This window comes from Cervus elaphus, chromosome 21 (assembly GCF_910594005.1).
Source record: "Cervus elaphus chromosome 21, mCerEla1.1, whole genome shotgun sequence".
NCBI classification, from domain to species: domain Eukaryota; kingdom Metazoa; phylum Chordata; class Mammalia; order Artiodactyla; family Cervidae; genus Cervus; species Cervus elaphus.
The window spans coordinates 22,019,440-22,038,702 of record NC_057835.1 but is presented as its reverse complement, the minus strand read 5'-3'; the positions used below and the strand labels follow the sequence as shown (position 1 = coordinate 22,038,702).

Below are 19,263 nucleotides of genomic sequence, written 5' to 3'. Positions count from 1 at the left end.
TACACAGATGGTGTAAACTGAAGAAATGTTTCAAATGATTCAACTATTAGTGAAATTAACCACTGACATGTTAATTAGCAATTGAAATTATCATAATTTGCATAAGGACTACATATGCCATTATCAGCAACTTTGGCTAAGCCGCTTTGGATTCATAACTTGAAATAATTATTTGAAATCCATTGAGAGATTGGTATCTTCTAACCAGGTAACCGAGATTTGGGAGGTCCTGCTCAAGGTCAACCAGCTACTAATAACTGGGACTAGAATTTCAGTTGATTGAATTGAGTCCAGTGCTCATTCCTGACCCATTACTCAGAGACCCAGTGGGCATTACTCTGTGTTGATAAATTGCCCTAAAATATATGATGGATCTTCCAAAAACAAGGGTTTCATGTTTAAGAAGAGGAAGAGTGTTGAATATATATCTGAAGTCAGAGAATTTCTTCCTTCTCAGTATCATTGTGAACAAAGTCTAACTTAAATATCTGCAGAAAATTACGACTAGAAAACTCATAGGAGCCCTACTAATGTTCTAAAGAAGCAAGCTTCAGTGAGAACTAGGAGAGAAAAAACCCTAGCGTTAGCAGTCAGGAAATTAATGAAGAGACACAGCCTGTCTAATTTTCATGCAAACAAACACCATCACAAATGCTTTCAAAGGTCAAATTGCAAGGAGTGAGGTAATGCTGTTTGGGGAGTGAAATAAACATGACTTAGATTTTGTTCTGAGAAGGTTGGGGTTTTTTTTTGTCTTGTTTTTGTTTTCCTTTTCCCCTTTTCTATTTCTTGGTGTCTTACTTTTGAATTTCTATACTTTCCAATTAAAATTTTCATTGCCCCCATTTTGCCTAGCTTCTGTGAAAAATATTTCATAGCCTTCCTTTGGTCCTGCAGATTTTCTCCAGCTCCTTCTGCTGGGGTACACACTATTTTCTTACATCGCTGGAGAGTTTAAGAGTGTGGAAAATGATGTTGGAATTGATTTGGCAGAACCAAGGGGGAAGAGAAGGTAACGGAGGGGAAGAGAAGGAAGGGTCTCCTGTTCAAAATAATCTTCACTTCCAACCAATCACACTGCGTGAAGTAAGCATTTTCATAGATAGTTTTAACCGTTTTACAAAATTTTTTTTTCTCTTTTTCAGAATGTGCTTTCAACAGTCATGCTGTTTTCAGATGAACTGAAAGAAGTACTGTGTCCAGAAGGGACAAGGATGGGCTATAGCATATGACTGGAGAAATACAAAAGATGCTTTATTTAAATGTATGTTTGTCCTGGCAGATATGGAGACCTACCTGTACATAATCCACACTTCGCCCCAGTGCTCTGAAGGCCGTGTACATGACTTCTCTTTTTCCACCCCACTTTTGCATGATGCAAATACTCTTGTTGGACAAGACCAACTGGGTGACGTGTTGCGAGCTTTCTTTGTGTGACTCATCCGTCTCACCAGGACCCTTCACGTGGTAGTTGTTCTTCCAGATATAAGTGGCTGACTTGTCCCTGCCCATGACTTCACTAAAGATATCCATCATGTAAAGGTCATCTTCCGAGTTTCCATCTATGACCATGACAACTTTAATTCCAGGGTAGGTTAGCCTTTTCACAGATTGCAAACATTTCCGCAAATAGTCTGGATCTTCTTGATATGCAGCAATGCAAAGAGCAACAGTTTTGTTCAACTTAATGGGGGTTTCTAGAGATTTTTTCATTTTTCGGTGCTCCAAAAAGGCAAACAGGCTTTGGATGATGAGGTGTGATGCTAAAAAGGCACCATACAGTCCAAAAGAGAAATAGTAATTATCTGTTTGGATAAATTGGTAGCCAACGATATAAGCAGCTGTGATTCCAAGGAGGAGAGAGACTCCAAAAAGTGTGGTTCCAATTATTCTCAGGATACATAGAAATCTCTCACAATGCATCTGTAAAATAACCACATGATACACTTGGTTAACCACTCTTGTTCCACACTTCTTTAATTCAGGGTACCACAGGGAACACACTGGTTCCAAGTGTTCTAACCCTGAGTTTCTCACTTAACTAGCTCAGTGACTTTCTGCATCTCAGTTTAGCATCTCATTGGCAAAAGAGAGATAAGAATGTCCTTCCGGGGACTTCCCTCGTAGTTCAGTGGCTAAGGCTCTGCACTCCCAATGCAAAGCACCCAGGTTCAATCTCTGGTCGGGGAACTGATCCCACATGCCACAACTAAAACTTGATACAGCCAAATAAATGATCTGGAAAAAAAAAAGTGTTTAAAAACAAAGAATGTCCTTTTGACACACTTCAGAGGATTCTTTCAAACATCATATGAGATGGTAGTGCATTGTACCATTGAAAACTATAATGTATGTAACAAATATATGGATGCATCATTTTTAGTACATTAGATCATTTATCTAAGGATGTACTCTGTATGTGTGGTCATAGTTAAGCATAACACCTAATTTTTTTTAGTGATCAAGGCACTCTGGCACCATCATATTCCTTCAGTCATAATACTGACCACTGCAAGTTCAAAACTCATAGGCCTTGCTCAATCTCTTATGTATCATTTTATTTCAGCTCTGATGCAAATCCCTCAGCTCACATCTTTCCCATGCAGCTAGCTGAGGCTGAACATAAAAATACGTGGATTCTATCGTTCTGGCTCTTCTATCATTTAGCTGCGTGACTTTGAGCCAGTCACTTTTCCTCTCTGGGCTTCAGTCTTGAAAAATCTGTTAGGGACTTCCCTGCTGGTCCACTGGCTGAGACTCTGCTCCCAATGCAGGGGGGCAGGGTTTGATCCCTGGTGGGGGAACTAGATGCTGCAACTAAGATCAAAGATCCCTCACTCCACAACCAAGACCTGGCACAGCCAAATAAATAATAAGAAATAAAAGTTTAAAAAATTTAAATCTGTAAAATAAAGGCATTTAGACTGGATTATTTCCCAAGTTTCTGTTGCCATTAAAACTTCCTTATGCATGGATATCCTACACAGACATTTATCAAAGCTCCTGAAATTCCAAATTATAGTTCTTTGTTTATATGACTGTCTCCTTCATCCATCATCCACATCAGCCTGTTAGAACCTGGTAATCAGGAACTTTACTGGAACACAGCAAGGACACAATAAATGTTTGCAGAAGTAAATTATATAATTAAAGAAGAAATAGCATCATGCTTAATTCAACAGGTAAATTTTCTGTTGTCTGAAGAACTTTAACAACTTAGACTTTAAAACATATTTCAGTTCTTAATAATATCCAGTTTTGTACTCCTCCCCAGCTTATGAATCTCCTGAAATATTTTGAATGTGTATACAAGAGGATCATATATTTTGTATTTCTCAAAGCATCTCCAATTATGACCACAGACGAGGTGCTTGGTCTTGTTTCCTGGCTCCTATTCCTACACATGCCACAGACAATTCTCTGGACACCTGCTGGGTATCCAACAATTAAATCAATTTTGGCATCATATGCCTGACACTATCAGATTCCACAGGTTCCATCCTATGAGATTGGCCCCTCCCAGACCCACACTCTGATGTCAGTTGCAAGCCCAAGTTGTTACCTGTAATGATAAACTGGTTAAAACTCATAGGATCATGAACTCCCCTCCTGAGTTCAATTAATTAGCTAGAAGGATTCACAGAATCAGGAAACCTGTTTACACATCAGATTCAGATTACTGGTTTAATATAAAAAATATGTAATTTAGGAATAGGCAGATGGAAGAGAGGCACAGGGCAAGGTATGGGGAAAGTTCCATGCATCACTCTCCCCAAATTGCCACATGTCTGTTAATCCATAGGCTTGCTGAACCCTCTTCTTTGGGGTTTTTATGGGGAATTCATTACATAGAATGATTAATTATATCATTGACCATTGGCAATTAAACTCCATCTCTAGCTTGTCTCCCTGCACCACTCCCTGCCCATACCCCACCCCCCCACTTAACTGGACAAGAAAATGGAAGTTATTCCAAAAGTCACCTCATGAACCTAACAAAAGACATCTCTAAATCTGTAGGAAATGCCAAGCATTTTAAGAGCCTCATGCCAAAGATCAAGTCTATATTTATTAGAATTAATTACAATATCATAGGTTTCCCCCGAAGTCTTTTTTTTTTCCTCCCCTTCCAAGAATGAACTCTAATGAGGGACATAATTTGTATGACCTTCAATCGTTTATACCAACTTCAGGGGTTTTGTCATATTTGCATATAATTAATATTTAACCTTTCCCTTTAGTTCAGCTAGTTTCTGAAAAGTTAAGTAAATGTATTTTAAAAGTACCTTGGGTTAAGTAATTATCTCTGCAAAATCTCTTCCTGGATATATTATTTATATTTTCCTATTCCACATTAAGTTGAGTGTTGACATAAAATCTGTTAACATCTTGGTTGTTACTAGTTGTGTGGCCATCACATCACTCAACTCTAAGTGACACCATTTACATTCTAGGCCCTGTGGTCATCACTGAGGTGGTCCTGAGTGTATTATGCTTTAGGGTAACTTACTGCGACTGCTCACCAACTATATTTCCACTCCTGAGCAGATTACTTGATGTGGCCACGGCATTCCAGTCTTTGGAATTCTGAAATGTGCCATTTCCAGTAGGGCTTTTAAGGGATAGAGTGGGCATGCTGCAATAATATCTTTTTCCCTCTACAATCCTGACATACTTATTAACAGGTCCTTGGAGATCGCAAAGCCCAAAGATAGAAGGAGCTTGGGCCTTGAACTGCCACATGGAAGGAAATCAGTCACTAATGCCAACAATCAGGAATACCTGCCTTGGACTCAAGTTAACAATAATTTCTGAGTTTGTGTTTGTGTGCCTGTTATGAATATTGGCTTTAGTGTCTCCAGCTCATTACAATTCAAGTAATGTAAAGTAGGCTGGAGACCAGGGTTTGAACTTGTAGACATTATTTTCCTTTGCTAAATGGAGTTGATGATACTTGTCAAAGACCCTTCACAGGACAACAATCAGGAACAAAACCAAAGTGTTCAGAAATACAATAGTTTAAAAGATCAGCTAACATGGAAGCTAGAAATAAAACAAAAAACCAAATGTGCATTCCACTTTTAGCACTTATATAGGACACCGCAGTATGTAACATGGGAGCCTGATAAAGGTAATCATGACACAGATGCAAACTGCAAGCTGCTGGACAATGGTGAAAGGCTGAGTTTTCAGGGAAAGGCAAGAGAGCACAGTCTCCCTTGTTAATCGAAACCACTGGCCGGATGCTGAAAACTCCCAAAGTGTACGCTAACCAATGCTGAAGGTGCTGGGAGCACCAGACTAGGAACTTGTCTTTTCCAAGACATGAGTCATTCTCACAAGAGTGAAAAATTTCAAGGGGACGAAAACACTCTGCCTGGGAGAAGCTCAGAAGTGTGTTCTGCTTGTGTGTCAAATCTCCACAGCCAGCAAAAGAACTGCCTGCCATTCTTTTCCATTATTCACATTTTCCTTGCTTTTATCAGCACATGTAGACACAGAGCGTGTTCACATAGCATCTGCTGGCCACTGCTGAAGTGGGAACACCCTCTTACATCATAGGAGTCCACAGAATGTCCTGCAGCCTGGGAAAAGTTGCTAGTAAACTGCAGCAGTAGAATCTATTTCTGGGAAGTCTGGGTTGCTGCCTAGTGTGACACAAACAGCATCTCAGTGCAGACCAAAGGGTTAAAAGGCATACTTAGAGCCAGCTGCACTGAGGGACTAGATTGATCTCAGGAACTGACACACAGGATGTGTTTCTTTATAATTTCAGAGATATGGGCACCATATGTGTGAGGCTTTCTGAGACAATCCCCAATTCAAACACTCTGTTTCATAAGCAAACCCTCATTGTCAGACACATAGTTTATTGCTACATTGGAAAATATGGTTAGCTTCATCCTAGATCATTTGCGGATAGGAAGACTTAGAAATCTGCCTCCCCAAATTATTGAAAATATAAAACTTGGTTTTGCCCATTATTACATTTTATTGATTTTTAAGTTGCTGCATAGAATTCTAGGCCAAACAAAATGCTAAAAAAACAGTTTGGTGCACCATAATGTACACTCCAAGTCAACAGATAATTTGTGTGTATATGTATACAATGTGTATCTGCGTGTGTTAGTTATCTGTCACTCAGTCGTGTCTGACTCTTTTGTGACCCCGTGGGCTCTAGCCCACCAGGTTTCTCTATCCACAGAATTCTCCAGACAAGAATACTGGAGTGGGTTGCATTTCCATCTCCAGGTGATCTTCCTGACCCAAGGATCAAACCCAGGTCTCCTGCACTGCAGATGGATTCTTTACCATCTGAGCCACCTATATATGTATATATAATTATCTTCACTAATGTCCCCCAAGGACATAAAATATTGTTGGACTTACAGTCGGTATTCAGAAAATATTTGAATGATAGATGTAACTTTATTCATAAATATCACTGGCATCATTGTGATGTCAATGATTTTTAATTCATCATTTCTAAGCTCCAGGCATAGTCAAGTTTTGTTTTCTTGACTAGGGAACAATCCAACTTAATTTAAACAGTAAATATAAAATACTGTTAATCTCATGTTACAAATCACACATATATATGATGAGGCAGCCAAGACTGAATATTTAAGTAGCTTGCCCCAAATCACAAAACTTGCCCCAATTCACATAGTAGCATAAATGCCCGGTGATTAGACTAATTTCAGCAAATATTGGCTGAATAGATTTGAACTTTCATGAAAAATTAGGTGGTGATCTTTTGTTTCTACTTAATAAGCCTGTTGTATAAGGAAAGATTTAAAAAGAACTTGAAAACTGTTTTCCTGCTGTAATAGAAAAATGAGTATTGATCTGCACCCAGGAACAGATACAACAGCCAATTCCCAGAGATTTCTAGGCTCATGTATTTTCCCACATGGCTACAACCAAAGGAACCTGGAAAGATGTGGTGCCAAAGGGAATTGGCTGGTGGTTCTATTTAGGCAACAGCAGCGCTGTTCTTAATGTTAACAGTCAAAATCCTGTTTTACTCTAAGAAAGGCAAAGACAGAAGAAGGCCCTAGGCTCTCTGCCAGTCTGCACTGATTGCTTGAGTCTAAATGGATTTTTCACTTGTTTAAAATGTATTTATTGAATACCTACTCTGTGCTAAACCTATTTTTTGGATACAGGAATACACAGTTGATTGAGACACACAAGTACATACAGCCATGGGTGCGTGCTAAGTCACTTTAGCCGTGTCTCACTATTTGCGACCTCATGGACTGTAGCCCACCAGGCTCCTCTGTCCATGGGAATCTCCAGGCAATACGGGGGTAGGCTGCCATTTCCTCCTCCAAGGGATCTTCCCATCTCAGGGATAGAACCGGAGTCTCCTGCGGCTCCTGCGTTGCAGGTAGATTCTTTACCACTGAGCCACCAGGAGAGTCAATCTATAGCCACAGTGTGTACTTACTGTTTCTTAGAAAATCAAGGGGAGACAGTGTCATAGGTTCCACCCGTGGAGCAGATATAAGCCTTGCTGTTTGCTCATAGACCCCAAGCGGGACTCTATAGGTCCCTGGGCAGCACTAGGCACCATTCCTTCCCTTTGACTTTCCTCTATTAACCAGACAGCGAAGGGTGGATGAGAGAGAGCAAACCGTTCTCATTGCCCTAGTACAGTGGTGAGAACTAAGTCCCCACAGCTTCCATTATGGGAGCTTCCATTTTGGATCAGGGAGAAACTAAAGCGAATTCTGATGAGTCGAGTCAGCATCAGGGAAAGGCTGTGGACATTAGTCCAAGTGACACCTCTTCTGAGAGGTCCTAGCTTACCACTCCATCTAAGGTCATTCCCCCAGTAAATCAACTCTACTCCAACAAAAAAATTTAAAAAGTAAAAAATAAGAGGAAATACCAAAATTAATGAAAATGAAGTAACTCCTCCTCCCTGACATCTCTTCACTGCCTGTCACTATCTCCCTTGACCCTGCAGGATTTTCTGTTTTTTTAATTCATGTTTACTGGAGTATTGTTGCTTTACAATGCTGTATTGGCTTCTAATGTACAGCAAAGTGAGTCAGCTCCACATATACACATATCCCCTCTTTTAGGGATTTCCTTCCCGTTTAGGGCACCAGAGCACCGAGTGAAGTTTGCTGTGCTATACTGTAGCTTCTCATTAGTTATCCATTTTATATATACTATCAATAGCGCACATATGTCAATCCCACCCAGTCTCCCAATTCATCCCACCTAACCCCTGCTCCCGACTCTGCTTAATTTTCTATATTACACTAAGAACACTCCTGACTTTAGGGACTTGCGTATCTCAATCAACTGTATATGCCTACGCTATACAACAGGGTGGTTGTGGTTTAGTTGCTAAGTCGTGGCTGACTCTTTGAAATCCCATGGGCTGTAGCCCACCAAGCTCCCCCGTCCATGGGATTTCCCAGGCAAGAATACTGTAGTGGGATGCCATTTCCTTCTCTAGGGGATCTTTCCAACCCAGGGAGTGAACGCAGGTCTCCTGAATTACAGGCTGATTCTTTACTGTCTGAACTACCAGGGAAGCTCTTAGAAGCCCATAAAACAGGGTATGCCCTCAGTAAGTACATTTTAAGTAAGTTAATATTCATTTAGACTCAAGTAGTCGATGTAGCCTGACAGAGCACAGGGCCTTATCCTGTCTTTGCTGCAGAGGCAGTGAATATGCTGAGCCCTCAGGGTATCCTTCATCTAGCAGATTTTTCGCTCTTTTAAAACCAGTTATGTAATTTCTTGCCCGGCTATTTAAAGGTAGTGGTTGGGGGGTGGGAGGGGTTGAGTATCCAGCCAGCTCTAGAAGACCTTTGGATAAAAAAGTTAGAAAAGGCAAATGATCCTGAAGTTGTAAGTTGCAGTCTGAGCAAGCTGAGTTCGGGGGTCAAGTTTGGGGTATAAGGGATAATGAGGTCATCTATTTTCCATTTAAACTCTGAGTAGTTTTCCACTTAACCTCTATTGTAAGTGGTCTTAAAATAGTTATTGTCCATTAATCTACACACTGCTTTGTGTCTTGATGCTAATGGTTGTGAACAAGTATGTGTTTGTGTGTGAATGTGCACACCCATATATATTGGCCTCTGGAACCACACCGAGTTGGATTAGACTCCCAACTGTCTTTCAGTGGTTTCTTTTTTTTCATCCTACGCTAAGTCGCTTCAGTTGTGTTTCACTCTTTGCAGCCTATGGACTATAGCCTGCCAGGTTCCTCTGTGCATAGGAATTTGTGCATAGGTAAGAATATTGGAGTGGGTTGCCATTTGCTTCTCCAGGGCATCTTCCCAACACAGGGATCGAATCCACGTCTTACATCTCCTGCATTGGCAGGTGAGTTCTTTACCACCAGCACCAGCTGGGAAACCCTTCTTCATCTTTAAAATGGAGCTAATCATAATGACTTCACCTAATTATGAGATTAAAAGATGCATCTCATTTCAATACCTGAAAGGAAACTATCAACAGTTAGAGCTCAGTGATGTCAGCTGTCTGTGGGTTACTACCCCACTAGTAATCACCTACTCAGTCTGACTCTCTGTCCCTTTAAGTTGTTGTTTGTTAGTTAACAAGGGATAATTTTGACATAATGGAAAGGATAGCAGGACAGGGAAGAAATGGATTCAAGTCCAAGGTCCCTCTGCCTCATATTAGCTGTTCAACAAACCACTTGAGGGTTCTATGAATGAACCATGTGTCCTTAGACAATTGATACCTCTGAACTTGAAAATATTTAGTGGTACAGATAACTTTATTCGTTTTAATGATTTTAACCGACAGCTGCCCACAGCTGAGTGTCTAGAAGAAGAATGGATGTAGGTTGCACTGTAGATAGTCTCCTCAACATAGTCACCTGAACAAGGATGAATATAAAGTGTAAATCTCTTTTGGTCTCTACTTTCTGAGCCTCATTTCCTCATCTGCAAAATGGGAATGATAACTTTTTGCAGGATTATTGGTAAGGAATATGTATATTTATTAGAGTCAATGGAATATTAATGGTGTTAGTATCTTAACATAAAGGAACATAACTCAAGTTATAAAGTGACTTGCACTTTCCATTTCTACAAGATATTGAGTTGTTGCTCTCAATACAAAGGGTTAAAAGGCACATTTAGGACCAGCTTTACTGAGGGAAATAGACTGACCTCAGGGACTGACACATAGGATGCATCATTATAGTCCAAAATCTAATAAAGACCAGATCAATGTCCCTTCACTTACAGCTGATATTTAAACACACAGAAGCACAAAGGACAAGAGGAGATATTTTTTTAAATATGGTTATTGAATGCATGACTCAAGGTCACATCTAATAGCAGAAATGGTTTTAGAACATAGATTTTCCTTACTCTAATGTGTGGGAGGAGGAAGAAATAGATCAAGTCATATGCAGAATGATTAGAGTTAGAAATACTAACTTACGTAGGTGATACTAGCAAGGCATCTGGAAATGTATTTCTTTTTAACAAGACACATTCTACTTTTGGCCATTTGCCTGCAAATGGTGGATTAGAAAGGATGGTCAACAAAAGGCTAAAAAGCAGTGGTTCCCAAATATTGATGTATATCCAATTCCCAGGGAATCTGTAAAAATTACAGAAGTGTGGCTCCTGCAACATTCTGAGTTAACTGGCATGGGGTGCTACAAGGGTGTCAGGAGTTTCTAAATCTCCTTAAGTAACTATAATTGCAACAAAGTTTGGTAATCATTAGGTTAAAGTCTAAGAAAACTTTCATGACCTCATTTGGACAGATATACATCCCTCAGGTATATTGCCCCTGCTACTGTCCTCAGCTAGAAATCCTAAGAGACGTACCCAAATGACGCCTCCCAGGAGTCTTCACATTAGAGCACATGACCCACCCCTTCCTTCTCCCCTTCTGACCTCCTCTTCCTCTCTGGTTTTGAAGTTGACCTTTGTCTTTCCAGTACCACTGCACTTCTTCTAGCAGAGACCCTGGAGCTAATTCTGCAGGGGTTTAGCAAAACACCTTTCAAAGACCTTGTCATCTGAGCTGTCTCTGGATCCAGAACTTTAGATTTCAGATTTCTCTTCTTTTGTACCATGTTGATCAACAGCTTCCTAAGATGCCCATTCTCCCAATTGTCTATTTGTTCCCAAACTTCACCATCCTAAACTTCATCCTAAAGTTCACTGTGGCAAAGGGGGGAAATTACAGAAAGACCTGACATGAAATCCTCACTGCATATGTGGCCATATATACCAGTGTCAAATCCTTACATGAAATCTTTGCTGATCTCTCTCAATCAGATGTGATTTCTCCTCAGTCTGAACCTTCATAAAACTTTACTAGTCCAACTATAGCATAGTCCAACTCAAGGGTGTTATATTCAAGAAATCTTGGATTAAATTCCATTCACTCTCTTTAGTAACACTGAGATTTTGAGTGGGTTGCTTTACTTTTCTGAGGCAAAGTTTCTTTTCCATAAAATTTTCTTGTTAGGGGGCATGGCAGGGCACTAGATACAATTCATATCAAGTATCTACCTCAATGCCTGATACATATTAAACAGGTGATAAATAGTAGCTATTATTTTACTTCTTTATGGGCCAGACTGTATTTTGCCTTACACTATGGTTATTTAAAAACTTCTTTGACTATGCTTTTCCTATGATGCATCCCATTTAGGTGTGTACTACATCTTGTTCATTTTTAAAATAAATTGCAGTACAGTTGTATGCTTTTAAGAGACATTCATATTTAAATATTTTACATTTAAATTGAAGAAAAATTTAAGAGTGTTAAGTTGTATTTATTTTGACTCTGACATGTTTCTAGGTTGTGAACATGGCAGTATATTATGAACTCCACATAGATCTAACATTCAAAATATTGAATTTAAGATATGTGAAGTGGGATAATACTTAGTCTATGCAGACTGCTGCTACAGAGGAAAGGACTAAAACCAAATTGGGGTGATGAAAATGGTTTTTCTGCAGGGAGCTGTCCCTCCATACAGTGTCATACAAGCTGCCACAGGTTCTGTCCTTACAGCCTGTTAGTGGAACACAGCCTGGATGAGCATGGGTAAAACAGAACCTGTAAAAGGACAGTGGGGCTTATGCTCTATTCTCCAATTACATTAACTTATAGCTCCCACATTATATAAAAGCCAAGAAGTTAATAATACACTACTTGGTCTTAAATTAAAAATACAACTGTGTAATCAAACTTTGCTAAACGGTCTCTCCCAGAGATCCATAAATAAGGCCTTTCCTCATAGAAAATAAATGAATCAGTGGAAGCTATGAAATTCAAGAAATATTTCTTAAAACAATCTCAGTTGGTAAGGAATCCATGTGTGAAAAAAATATTTGAAATTCAATATTGTGCGACTATTCTACAGACTTTACAGTAATGATTAGTTTTGATATGACTTACTTTTTCTAGTAAGTCTGTTACCCATTTGTTGCACAATTCTTGTTTTCCAAGAAGGTAGGTGACTAAACAACATCTTTGTTTGGAGGAGAGTGGCATTCAGTGGCATTGGTACGAGTCATTGATTTAAGACCTTGAATTCTTCTTATAGTTGCCATAGCTTTCTCTGAAAACAAAGGATCCAGTTCTAGGTACAGTACAAGTAACTTCAGTAATGTACATTTGTCACACTTATACAAGAAGTTTTTCTATTCACCCAGCTCAGGTATTATATAAAAAGAAAAGAGGAGAGATTATATCTTCATTATAATGCTATAATCCAGAAATGTCTTAGAATTTTGAATCATTAGTCCCAATATTGATTAATTCATTCACAACATAATATATATACTAAAATGTGTACTTTAAAGAGTCAAACTATTGAAAATTTAAAATAATAGCCAAAATATTTGGAAAACCTCCGTTGGACTATAGTAAGCATTTTAAAAACAGTATTTCAGTTGTCAGAATAATCTTATTTAATTTAGCCTTTGGAAAAATGAAGTGAAAACTAGTTTAATGAATGATTCAACCTGTGCACATTGGAATGAAAGGAAAAAGTTTAGAATTTAGGAGTTCTTTTCAAACCTATTCTATAACATTTTCAACTGTATCTACAAATAATTTGATGGGCATAACTATTTGTTCTACCCAATTCTACACAAACATACATTTTCACTTTTAACCTTTCATCACTGGCATGTTTGAATGTGTGCTGACCCTCAAAATATTTGTTAAAATGACCTTTAAAAAAGGTCATAATCCTTCTTAAACTTTCAAAGGTACATTATCATGTCTTCACTGAAAAGAGAAATCTGCCGGAAAGAACCTTGAAATCTACAATGAACATCGAAGTTGTTCTTATCTGTCGCCTCCGTTTCCCAGCGAAGCTCACCAACCAACTTCCTTGGCTTTGCTCTCAGGCAAAGTTGAAAGTCTATATATACTCAGGCCTCCAGTTGGGAAAGCCCTCGGTGGCCAATCAGAGCTTCCCAATCTATTGCGTCACACCTCCCCCCTGGGTGTGACGTCAAAGGCAATCCCAGGCCAGCCACGTGGGTTGGGTAAGTGCAGCCTTTCTGGGCAGCAGTTCGGGAGACACCAGGCAGCAGTGGTCCCCAAGGGTGAGGAACCCGGCTGGGAGGAGCCGGCAGAGCTCCTACACCCTCCTCCTGGGAGCAGGGCTGCAGCAGCTCGCTGGGGCCAGAGGCGCGTGGGGTTGGTGTCTCCCAAGTACTTCGCGCGGCCCATTTGGGGGATGGAGGGAGTGGCCGCGGGAAGCTGGCACCTAAGCCTGTGTAATAGGACCCGGGTCTTGTAAACCCTCCTCTCCAGGCACCGCCTCTCAGCTCCCAGCCCCTCTTTCCAGACTTAATTATCCCTTCAGAGCCATTTCCCCTCGGCTGCGTATCCTGGGCCAGAGGAACAGCCTCTCGCCTCCCAGTCCTCGCCCTCACACAGACCCTCCTTTCAGACCCGCCCTCCTGTTCACAGGGACCCATTTTGTAGCCCTCGCTCACGCTGGGCGGGAACCAGCTTGACGAATTCCGCCCAAGGTGTTGATTAACCATCCCAACCTAGCCTCTGGCTCGCCTCCCATCTTCACCCCCGGCTCCCAGTGGCCCCCCACACCCCCACCCGGGGCTGGGGACGGCACCCCCAAAACCCCCACCCGACCGTGCCCCGCGCTGCAGCTGCGGAAAGAGGCGTTTGCGTGCCCGATGCCACGTCGGAATTGGCTCCCGGGACGATGCAGCTGCCTGCTAGCCCCACGCGGTCCCCATGCACGCCCTGCCTCCGGGGGCTCGGCGGCCGACAGAGGGATGCGCGCTCTCCTCCCGCTCGGGTCTCCAAGTGCCACTGCCTGGGTCGGGGACCCCTGGCCGTAGTGAGGCTTCCGGAGCCGGGCTGAGCCCAGATAGACCCATTCTGACACTTAAATGGAGTGCAGAGAGTGCAAAGAGGTGGGGGGGGGGGGGGGTGGTGAGGCAGGGGAAAAAAGGGGAGTGGCCGAGTGAGGCCGGTAGCCGCACGGAGGTGGCGAAGGACCCTCCCTCCCTGGGGCCAGAGCTAGGACCCGCGATCGCTTTAACCCTTTGCATTCCAAGAAACAGGCTGCCTTCCCACTTAGAAGGAAAATGCGCTAGGCTGTTCAGGGCTTTTCTCCCCAGAGTGTGGGAAAAAAAAGAAGAGAGGTGATGAGAATGGAAGGGGGAAGGGGGCGGCTGTGGGGAATGCATTTTCCTTACACAGTGGAGATGCTTGTTTCCTAGCTCGGGAGCCCCTCGGCAGCTCCGGAAGATGTGGAATGGAAAAGTACATCCCGGGAAGTGCAGCTTTTCCCAGGCAAAGAGGTTACCTGTGTTCCCATAAAGGCAATAGATTTCTGGCGAGCGCCGCAGAGATGGGACAAGACCCGGGGTAGGTTGCTAAGCCTGCCAGGGATCCGAAATATCCCCTGATTTGCAGCCTGTTGGAAATGTTCAGACCTCAAACTTCGACCTGTCGAACACTGACTTAAAATTGGGTTTAACTCTTAACGTGGGGGTAATGACTTCCCCCTCCCTGGCCTATTCGAGGACCCTCACCGTTCACCGAATCGCGCCAGTGTAACGTACCTTGTTCAGCTCTTGGTCATAAAGTTGTCCTCAGACTGTCTGTGTGGTCCTGAAGGGTCGGTGGCGGGCAGTTTCCAAAATTGAGGTAATAGGAGATCAGATGAATTTGAGACGACCGGCCAAGAAAAATAAAAAATTTAAAAACAACATTTAAAAAGGATGGGGGAGTCTCAAATGTTTAGGTCTCCCCCGCTTAAAATAAAATCACTAGTATTTTTTAATATTTCCGTTGCACTTCAATCTTCTAACTCTAAAAATGTTATCTGTGCTTTGAAAATAAATTAACTTTATTTTATTTTATGCTCTAGTTCCTTTCCCCTAATATCGGAAATTCTCTGCTCTTTTTGTATTAAAGAAAAAAAAAAAAAAAAAAGCCTGGTGAAAACTCAGCAGAACCCAGGAAGCGTAGAATCAGGAGAATGTCTTTGGCTGGGGCTGGTTCAAGTCCCTGGTTCAATGGGCTGCTGGAAGCCAGGACTGGGTAATTCTTTCCAGACGTCTTGACTTCTCCTTCCTCGCGGTTGTTGCCTTTCTGCCTCCTCCAACTTAAGGGGGTCTTAACTGGAGAGCTGGTGGGTGTTTTAATAGGGCGGAGGAGGGAATAGGGGTGAGGGGAGTGGAGAAGGGAGGTGCGGACTGGGAAACCGGAGGGGAGGGAACTGGGAGCGCGGGCGGGCGGGCGGGCGGGAGGCGGGGAGGGGGAGAGGGCGAGAGAAATTGGCCATTCAAAGCTCTCTCTGAGCTAGAGGCCGGTTCTAAACTCCAATGAATTCAATTAACTTGATTGCAAACGTGTGCAGAGCAAAGCTGCGCACACAGGCGGCCCACCACCTGAGTCCCTCCTTCCCTCCAGCGGAGGAGCCGGGAGGCCAGGCTGCGTAGACATCCCTGACTCTTCCGACTTACAGGGATCCCCACTTCGCGATGCACTGCCAGTTCTGTTTAAGTAATTTGCTTTAAGACCAAACGGTGCCCTTAGGCTAAGTAACGGCCCTGGGAAGGGAGAGCTGGGGGCGGGGGGGGGGGGGGGGTGTGTACACCTGGAGCCTCCGAAAGCCGGCTGAAACTCTTTAAAAAATCAGTGACTGGTCTCCCACTGGTTAACCCTTTCTTCCCTCCAACTCAAAAGTTTCTGAGCTGATGTCAAGTGTCAAAACTCTCCTTTACATAGAAGTTTCGCCTTGGGTAGGCGAAAGAGTAGAAAAATAATTGTGTTTATTCCTTAACCTGATCCCCTAACATTAAAATATGCCAGCAGCGAGCATTATAAATAAAATATAACAAAATAAAAATCATCCTCTAGAGAACTCCAGAATAGCGCTCTAAAAAAAAAAAAAAAAAAAGGCCGTGTCTAAGAAGCTGCGTAAGTGTCTAAGTGACTTTTGCTTCTTGGGACTTTTAAGAAGATAACAAGTCAAAATACTTATTTTTGCTTCGTGATAACCTATTCGCATCTTTCTTCCAAGGACCCAAGGCAGGGGGTTAATTTTCTCCTTTCCTTTTCCTCCTTTCTTTATTTCTTTGGTCCTCGCCAAAAGCCTCCTGATGACTTCAAATGGACAGTAGGTGGCACTGTTTAGGAAAAAATGAAAGTGAGCTTACAATTTAACTCTTTCGGTTTGGGGAGATTTCGCCGAAGTTATTATAGAATAAAAGAGATTTCTTTTTTTCTTCCAACGTTCATCTGAGGTGTGGACTTACTTCGAACTCGACTAGGCCTTGAAAACTAGGTTCTTGCTCCATATCACGTATCTTGTACATTAATGAGCAAGTCAAATCAGACAAGTCAGTAACCTGGGAGCGATGCTTTTTCAACACGTCCCGCAGGATGTGGTGGTGGTGGGGTGGGGGGTCGGGGGAGAATGCTGTGATTAGAGGTCAAGAATTTTATTGCCAGACCTGGTGTCAGCCAACCCAGTCCCCAGGGGCCGACTTGCAAAGTACTACGCATTTCCGCCCACCCCCCACACACAGCGGTCACACCTCTGGGAAGTATCTCCTCGGCCTGATGACTCTATAACGCTCCGGGGAAACCCACTTTTGAATTTTCTCCTGCAAACTTTGCAGCCTTCTGCCTTAGGTGGTCAACTCCTGAGAAACTGTCATAAATTTCAGAGCCCAGTTTCATCTCACTGAATAAGAATTAGTGATTTGTAGTTGTATGGTTGTTTTTAAATGCTGAGTTATAATTGAAAATATATTATCTAACGTAAGTATTCTTACACATAATGTGAATTAAACGGACTTAGGAGTAGGGTGGAAATTGTGGGATGTCAAATACCTAGCTGCGGAACCCCACAGGAACACAACCTCAGCTCTAAATTTCCATGAATATTATATGTAACACGGTGTTGTTGATTATTCCTTGGTAGCATTTAGCTTTTTCTGTGCTAAGAGTTCGAGCAATGAGATTAGTAAAATTGAGTTTCTTAAACAAAAATACACTTGCTATTTGTCCCCTTCTACTTGTAATTTATGATTCATAAAGCAAAAGTAAAATGTCTCCTAACACTGCTGCTGCTGCTGCTAAGTCACGTCAGTCATGTCCTACTCTGTGTGACCCCACAGACGGCAGCCCACCAGGCTCCCCCGTCCCTGGGATTCTCCAGGTAAGAATACTGGAGTGGGTTGCCATTTCCTCTTCCAATGCATGAAAGTGAAAAATGAAAGTGAAGTCGCTCAGTCGCTTTGGAGTTTAGAAAGTGAAGTCGCTTAGCGACCCCATGGACTGCAGCCTATCGGGCTCCTCTGTCCATGGGATTTTCCAGGCAAGAGCACTGGAGTGGGGTGCCATCGCCTTCTCCTGTCTCCTAACACTAGATGAATATAAAAATATTACACATCCATGCATTTCTATCAGTCTCCCCCGAGCCTAACAACACTCCCCAAAAAAGCGGAGGGAAAAGGATAGCACAATTTAAAGTCAGAGGAGAAAGCTTCTTGAAGGCAGAATATTGTTAACTGCCAGATTTTCTTAGCGGATTCAGAATAAGAAAGACCTCACAAATCCCACTTTTGATGCAAGATTGCATGATATAGGATCCATTTGTATAATCCTGGAATCATATTTCACCTCTTTAGACCTTTATTACCTAGCTGATCAGTGGAGAAAATACCTACATTACAGAGTTGTTATGAAGATAGAATGTATTACATTAAATTGGTTTGGCCAAAAGGTTTGTTCAGATTTTTCTGCACGATGTTAGGGAAAAACTCAAACATTTTGGCCAACCCAATGTTAGGAGATTAATGTGTTACCTTTCGTTTAGATAGAGCTTCCGAATGTAACCCAATGATCCTTAATATAACCAATCTGGATATTAAAAAAAACAAAACAAAAAACTTTAGTACCCTTCTCCTTGCTTTCTATTCTTTATAAGCATTTCTATTCTTGATAGGCATTAACTGAAGTTTTATCCTATGCTCACTTATTGGACCTACTTCAGCTTTCTTCTGTCCCATCACCGACTCATAGATTAAAGATTAAATTCCTCTGGGTGCCCCTAGATATACCCCAAACCTTCACATTTAACTGAAATTCCTTTCTGAGTCCTAGGCCTGAATTACAGCTGCTACTGCTGCTGTTGCTAAGTTGCTTCCGTCGTGTCCGACTCTGTCTGACCCCATAGACCGTAGCCCACCAGGCTCCCCCATCCCTGGGATTCTCCAGGCAAGAACACTGGAGTAGGTTGCCATTTCCTTCTCCAGAATTACAGCTACTAGCCATCTAATACTGATTCATAAGCAACAAATTAAAAGACATGAAGTCCAGTTCATAAACAAGCTATTGTTGTTGTTAAGTCGCTCAGACATGTCCAACTGTTTGCCACCCCAAAGACTGAAGTACGCCAGGATTCCCTGTCCTTTAGTATCTCCCAGTGTTTGCTCAAGCCCATGTCCAGTGAGTGGGTGAAGCTATCCATCCATCCATCCTGGCCAACTGAATAACATTTGATAATTAATTTAAAATTTAGCATTCTATCTTAAACGTAAGCTGTTTGGATCAGAGAGTGACAGATATTTTCAGGTTTTGATATTCTAAGACCAACTTCATACAACCTATATCTATTACATTTTCAACTATACAAGATAATGTAGCAAAAAACTTTAGAAGCAGATTTACTGGAGTCAGTATGAGTTGTTACTGATCTCCTCCCTCTCACAACACAAAGCAAGTGTT

General features: G+C 41.9%; 1 protein-coding gene across 1 annotated transcript in view; it reads right to left on the bottom strand.

Annotated features, from left to right (window-relative positions):
• HAS2 (hyaluronan synthase 2) overlaps positions 1 to 15,737 on the bottom strand; it is a 29,860-nt gene extending 14,123 nt beyond the window's left edge. Inside the window, exons 1-2 of the mRNA XM_043880120.1 lie at positions 15,084 to 15,737; positions 1,297 to 1,923 (exon numbers count right to left, since the gene is read on the bottom strand). Of these exons, the coding sequence (XP_043736055.1) occupies positions 1,297 to 1,923 (627 nt within the window). The 5' untranslated portion in view covers positions 15,084 to 15,737. The remainder of the gene's footprint in view (positions 1 to 1,296; positions 1,924 to 15,083) is intronic.
• Between the last annotated feature and the right edge of the window lie 3,526 nt (positions 15,738 to 19,263).